Source organism: Rhinopithecus bieti, unplaced genomic scaffold (assembly GCF_001698545.2).
Source record: "Rhinopithecus bieti isolate Rb0 unplaced genomic scaffold, ASM169854v2 scaffold_11944, whole genome shotgun sequence".
NCBI lineage: Eukaryota > Metazoa > Chordata > Mammalia > Primates > Cercopithecidae > Rhinopithecus > Rhinopithecus bieti.
Genome location: NW_016807378.1, coordinates 1,632,772 through 1,640,194, shown reverse-complemented (window position 1 = coordinate 1,640,194; position 7,423 = coordinate 1,632,772). Strand labels below are relative to the sequence as shown.

At 39.5% G+C, this 7,423-nt stretch overlaps 1 protein-coding gene across 1 annotated transcript in view; it reads right to left on the bottom strand.

The window, feature by feature from the left end:
- The window catches only part of COPB1 (coat protein complex I subunit beta 1), a 48,645-nt gene that overhangs the window by 14,321 nt on the left and 26,901 nt on the right, over positions 1-7,423 (bottom strand). The window contains exons 17-18 of the mRNA XM_017881536.1: positions 2,287-2,514; positions 1,627-1,806 (exon numbers count right to left, since the gene is read on the bottom strand). Coding sequence (XP_017737025.1) covers positions 1,627-1,806; positions 2,287-2,514 — 408 coding nt within the window. The remainder of the gene's footprint in view (positions 1-1,626; positions 1,807-2,286; positions 2,515-7,423) is intronic.

The window sequence follows — 7,423 nt, the reverse complement described above, 5'->3', positions numbered from 1 at the left end:
ATATACACCATGGAATACTATGCAGCCATAAAAAAGGATGAGTTTGTGTCCTTTGTAGGGACATGGATGCAGCTGGAAACCATCATTCTCAGCAAACTATCACAAGAACAGAAAACCAAATACCACATGTTCTCACTCATAGGTGGGAATTGAACAATGAGATCACTTGGACACAGGAAGGGGAACATCACACACTGGATCCTATTGTGGGGAGGGAGGAGGGGGGAGGGATAGCATTAGGAGATTTACCTAATGTAAATGATGAGTTAATGGGTGCAGCACACCAACATGGCACATGTATACATATGTAACAAACCTGCACGTTGTGCACATGTACCCTAGAACTTAAAGTATAAAAAAAAATTTTTTTTAAATTAATAAAAAAAAGAAAAAAAGAATGTAAAATAGTGTAACTACCATGAAAAACATCATGGAAGTTCCTCAAAAAATTAAATGTACAATTACCATATGATCCAGCAATTCTGCTTCTAGATATATACCCAAAAGAACTAAAAGCCGGGACTTGAACAGATATTTGTACATCTGTGTTAACAGCGGCATACTTCACAGTAACCAAAAGGCAATCCACGTATCCAGGGATGGATATATGGATAAACAAAATGTGGCATATACTTACAAGGTAGTATTATTCAGCCTTAATAAGGAAGGCTTTTCTGATACATGCTATAAAATGAATAAATCTTGAATACATTATACTGAGTGAAATAAGCCAGCCACAAAAGGAAAAATACTGTCTTGTTCCACTTCTGTGAGGTACTTAAAATTGTCAAGATCACAGAGACAGAATGGTGACTGGGGGTAAGTAGGGGTTGAAGGGAAATAGGAATGAGGAGTTATTATTTAATGGACATAGTTCCAGCTTTGCAAGATGAAAACAGTTCTGGAGATAGCTGCATAACAATGTGAATTTAATTAATGCCACAGAACTGTACACTTACAAATAGGTTAAAATGGCAAATCTTTTGCAACTTTAACTACAATTCAAAAAAACTAAAAAAATTTTATAAATGTAGTATTATTGATATCGATTCCCAATTTTAAGGGAGAGAAATTGTTTTAGTAGTTCCAATTCTGCTACTGACCTTATCTTAAACAAAAGCAATGTAAGACTGTTCAGTCTAATAGATGAGCGATTAAACAATATCACTGATTCTTCAATTTATGTATCTAAGAGAGAAGAATCATTTTCCTAATAAAATTCTATATGGAACTCAGTATATTAAGAATATAAAAGTAGAACTGCTCTGCTTAAAGTAGCAGAGAATAAGAGGTGAGGTCAAGGTGTGGGAAGAGGCCAGGGCTGCTGCCTGTTCAGCTTCCCTTTAAAAACCTCAGTTAACCTTTAAGGATCCCCTTCCCTCAACTTCTATTTATTGGTCTATGATTCCACACACAACTGGATTGAGTTAAACCATCTGATGGACTTACAGTACTATCACATATAGTAGTAAGGTACTTCATCAGCTTTTGAGTTTCAACTGAGGTTTAATGGACCTATCACAGTGACTTGACAAAATAGTTATCTTTCTTTTAAAAATAGCAGGACTAACAACTTCCTTAAGGAGCCAATTTAAGTAATTTAGAGTCTATCAGACATTTTGTTACCTTGTTCAGTTTAGATGCTAGGGGATCTGCTGCCTCTTTCCTCTGTGTGTTACCCATTGCTGCCAGCAAACTCAGCTGAAACTGATCTTCCTTGCAGTTCATTTCATTCTTAGCAGTTAGTTGCATGAAGGAAATGGGGTCATCAGGCTGTACTGTCACATTCCTCTTTTCAGATTCTTTCTGTGTTGAGAATATAACAAAGTCTCTCTTTAATATGAAAAGATAGTTTTTAGAGGACTTTAACAGAGACAGCCCTCACATATAAAGACAAAAATCAAAAAAACAACAAGAAAACCCACAAAGCACTTTTCTTTTTCTTTCTTTCTTTTTTTTTTTCCTGAGACAGGGTCTTACTCTGTTGCCTAGGCTGGAGTGCAGTGGTGTGATCACAGCTCACTGCAGCCTCGAACTCTTAGATTCAAGCAATATTTCCTCCTCAGCCTCCCAAGTAGCTGGGATGACAGGCACTTATCACTATGCCTGGCTAATTCTCTCATTTTTTGTTGAGACAGGGGCTTGCTATGTTGCCCACACTGGTCTCGAACACCTGGCCCCAAGGAGTCCTCCTGCCTCAGCCTCCCAAAGTGCTGGGATTACAGGCGTGAGCCACTGCACCCAGAGACACAAAGTGCTTTTGTTGCCTCATCATATATACCTTACCTTTTGGGATAATTTCTCCTCTTCTAGTTTAGCAGATAACATGTGAGAAAGGGACTGTCGGCATTCCTTATTGAAAATGTCATTCATTAAAGGTGAACATTCAGACAAGACCTTGAGGCACAGGGAAATTCGATCCACATCATCATCAGTAATTGGCTTCTTAGGAAGAGAAGATTTTCCCAAATGCAGGATAGTAGCCATGAGCAACATAGCCTCAGCAACAAAAGACTAAGAAAGTAGAGAAATGGGTTACTGATACTGTCGTGATTCTCAGATTGCAATCATGTCACTTCATTATAACTCAAAATCTAAATTTTCACTTCAACTGAATAGGACTTCAAATTCTTTGGATTTTATGTCCATATCTGTTTTTGCATTCTTCTCCTTCCTTTCTACTCTTAACTGCCACTCTCTAAGACCTGCATTAATCCTCAATTAGAGACAGCAGCGGCTTTTTAACTGTTTTCCTTTGCTCCAGTCCTTCTCTGTAACCACTTCACATGCTGATGCTGTCCTTTTTAATCCCAACTACAGAAAAGTTAAAAGAATGATACACTTTACCAACTGTTAACATTTTGCCACATCTGCTTACCTATTCTATATATGTACACTTATCTTTTTGGCTGACATATGAAAAAGTCTTCACCTCAAAATACTTCAGCATTCATCTCCTAAGAGTCAGAACAGTTTCCTACAAACCACAATTTCATTTTCTCACCTGAAAAATTCAACAATCCCAAAATATAGCTTCTATACTCTGAATTCAAATAAATCTCCCTAAATTGTCTTAAAATGTTTTATTTTTTAAATTCAGGATCAGCTTCATGCATTTTATTTGATTGTTCTCTTTCATCCCTCTTAATCTAGACCAGTTCTCTGCCTTTTTGTTTTTAATCACACTAACTTTTTTAAAGAACTGAGGCGTGTTGTTTTATAGAATATCCCACACTTTTGATTAGAATACCAGATAGGTGATGTTTTGTATTTCACACTGTATTGCATCATAAGGTACCTAAAGTTAGGCGGTTCAATTATTGGTGCTGCTAAGTGTGATCACCTGATGCTGCCATCTTAATTTTTATACTGTACCAATCATTTCACTCCGCATGTAAATACCTTTAATGAATGTCAGCCTTCACACTGAAGTTCGTATTACTTAGCCTGCTATTCAAAGTCTTCCACAAGTGATTGCAACTTACTTTTTTAGTCTCATGTAGCATTATCCTGACACATATGCTCTATGCCCTTGCCAAACTGCCTTTGGCTGAGTATTGATCTGCACACATGCATGAAAAACTACTGGAGGCCTGGGGAAAAACCAGCAGAAGAGTAAGTATATATCCTCCAAGCTTGGATACTGTCTCCAAAAGGAGAGGAAAGAGAGGAGGGGACAGAAAATAAATCTGAGGAAATGAGTGAAAATTTCCCAAACTGATGGAGATATAAACCTGCAAACCCAACAAGCTCAGTGAACAAGTACAGCAAACATGAAGAAAACCACACTAAGGCACATCCTAATCAAACTACTGAAACCCAGTGAAAAGGAGAAAATTTAAGACCAGTGGAAGATACACACACACACACACACACACACACACACACACACACACACACACTCCACCCAGGGAGATAAGGATGACAGCAGACTTCTCACCAAAAAGCCAGAAGACAAGGGAGCTTTATCTTTACACTACTGGAAAAAACCCAGAAAACTTAGAATCCTATACCCACAAAGGTAACTTTCAAAAGTGTACAAAAAATAGACTTTTCCAGACAAAACTAGTAGAATCTGTTGCCAACAGATCTGCACTATAAGAAAAGTTAAAGCAAATTCTTTAGGCAAAAGATATATGATACCAGAAACTCAGTCCTACACAAAGAAATGAAGAATGCTGGAAATGGCATAAATGAAGGAGTGCCAGTGAAATCATAAGCAATCAAACTTCTTGTACCAAACAGTGCAAACATTATTAACTTGGTATGTTACAAGAAACTGGCTCTTCTAAGCAGATATCCATAAACATTCTCAACTTCCAGAAGTGACACAATCAGGAGAGGAAAGCAAATTCAACTCTGAGATAAAAAAATATTGGAGGTTTTTAAAAAACATACTTTAAAGATTACACTGACCAGACCTGAATAAATGCCCACAAGAGTTACAAAATAAATTACTGCTCATAAATCAAATCAATTGACAAGGGATAATATACCTTATAAATTACCTGGCTCTCATTTATGGCTTTTCTTATAATGGAATTAAAACAAAAACAAAAAAAACCTGGCCAGGCACGGTGGCTCACGCCTGTATGTAATCCCAGCACTTTGGGAGGCCAAGGTGGGCAGATCACCTGAGGTCAGGAGCTCAAGACCAGCCTGGTCAACATGGTGAAACCCCCAGTCTCTACTAAAAATACAAAAAAAATTAGATGGCCGTGGTGGCAGGTGCCTATAATCCCAGCTACTCAGGAGGCTGAGCCAGGAGAATCGCTTGAACCTGGGAGGCAGAGGTTGCAGTGAGCTGAGATCACGCCACTGCACTCCAGTCTGGGCAACAAGAGTGAGACTCCATCTAAAAAAAAAATTTTTTTTAGACCAAGCTGTTAGTCTCCAAAAACCAAGGAAATACGAATAATGTGAGTGAAACTGTTTCAATTTACAAACCTGCTGTTTAGATAACCAACATAATACAAAGCTGAAGGAATCAAAAGGAGTCCCATTTATACAGGCCCAATTTGAATGTCAGAAATTGCTGTGGTAGGACATTGTAACCAACTTTGCCCTACTACCACAAATGTTCTGTGGATTCTGTTTCTTAAATAATAAGAGTTGAAACAACGATCTGTGGCTGCAGAATGGATGTTGTGTTAGCAGGCATGAAAACATTAATTTCTTTCTACATCTCCATCAAAGCCCTTGGGTGACCAGCGAAACTGTCAATAAACAGTAATATTTTAAAAAGGAGTCTTTTATTTCTGAGCAGTAGGTCTCAATGGTGAGCTTAAAATACTTAGTAAACCATCCTGTAAAGAGGATGTGCTGACATCCAGGCTTTGTTGTTCCACTGACAGAGCACAGACAGAGTAGATTAAGCATAATTCTTTTTTTTGTTGTTGTTGTTGAGACAGAGTCTCACCCTGTTTCCCAGGCTGGAGTGCAGTGGAGTGCAATCTCAGCTCACTGCAACCTCTGCCTCCTGGGTTCAAGCAATTCTCCTGCCTCAGCCTCCCCTGTAGCTGGGACTACAGGTGCCTGCTACTACGCCCAGCTAATTGATTAAGCATAATTTTTTTTTTTTTTTTTTTTTTTTTGAGACGGAGTCTCGCTCTGTCACCCAGGCTGGAGTGCAGTGACCGGATCTTGGCTCACTGCAAGCTCCGCCTCCCGGGTTTACGCCATTCTCCTGCCTCAGCCTCCCGAGTAGCTGGGACTACAGGCGCCCGCCACCTCGCCCGGCTAGTTTTTTTGTATTTTTTTAGTAGAGACGGGGTTTCACCGGGTTAGCCAGGATGGTCTCGATCTCCTGACCTCGTGATCCGCCCGTCTCGGCCTCCCAAAGTGCTGGGATTACAGGCTTGAGCCATCGCGCCCGGCCAAGCATAATTCTTAAGAGCCCTAGGATTTTCAAAATGGGAAATGAGCAATGACTTCAACTTGGTCACTGGTTGTATTAGCCCTTACCAAGAGTCAGCCTATTCTTTGAAGCCAGGCACTGACTTCTCCTCTCTAGCTACCAAAGTCCTAGATGGCACATTCTTCCAATATAAGGTTGTTTAGTCTACACTGAAAATGTGTTGTTTAATGTGGTCACCTTCACCAATGATCTTAACTGGCTCTTCCAGATAACTTGCTACAGCTTCTCCATTAGGACTTGCTACTGCATGTCAAATTTTTACATTATGAAGATAGGCTTCTTTCCTTAAACCTCATGAACCAACCTCTGCTAACTTCTAACTCTTCTTCTGAAGCTTCCTTACCTCTCTCAGCCTTCATGGAATTGAAGAGAGTTAAGGTCTTAGTCTGAATTAGGCTTTTGGCTTAAGGGAATCTTGTGGCTGGTTTGATCTTCTATCCATACCACTCAAACTTGCTATCAGCAACAAAGCAATTTAACTTTCTTTCTTCCTTTTTTTTTTTTCTTGAGACGGAGTCTGGCTCTGTCTCCCAGGCTGGAGTGGAGTGGCGTGATCTCAGCTCACTGCAACCTCCACCTCCCAGGTTCAAGCAATTCTCCTGCCTCAGCCTCCCGAGTAGCTGGGATTGCAGGCGCCCATCACCACACCCAGCTAATTTTTGTATTTTTAGTAGAGACAGAGTTTCACCATGTTGGCCAGGCTGGTTTCGAACTCCTGACCTCATGATCCGCCCGCCTCGGCCTCCCAAAGTGCTGGGATTACAGGCGTGAGTCACCACGCCCGGCAGCTGTTTCTCTTTCTTATCATTCCTATGTTTACTGGAGTAGCACTTTTACTTCCTTTAAGAGCGTTTCCTTTGCATGCACAATTTGGCTACCTACTTGGCAAAAGAAGCCTAGCTTTTGGCTTACCTCAGCTTTTGACATGCCTTCCTCATTAAGTTTAATTATTTCTCACTTCTGATTTAAAGTGAAAGACATGTGACTCTTCCTTTCACTTAGAAGCCACTGTAGGATTATTAACCAGCCTAATTTCAATATTGTGGTATCTCAGGGAGTAGGGAGGCCCAAGGAGAAGGAGAGAGATGGGGTAACAGCCAGTTGGTGGAGTAGTCGGAACATACACACAACAGTTATTGATTACGTTTACTGTTTTATATGGGAATGGTTCCTGGCATCACAAAACAACTATGATAATAACATTTTAAAGATCACTGATCACAGATCACCATAATAGATGTAATAATAATGAAAAAGTTTGAAACATTGTGAGAATTACCAAAATGTAATACAGACATATGAAGTGAGCATATGCTTATTTGGAAAAATGGTGCCAACAGACTTGCTCAACTCAGGGTTCCCACAAACCTGCATTTGTTTAAAAAAAAAAAAAAAAAAGCAGTATGTGCAAAGTGCAATAAAATGAAGTATGCCTGTAAATGCTATGTAAATAATTGTTACACTGTATTGTTTTCAAATTTCTATTATTTTTACTGTTTATCGTTT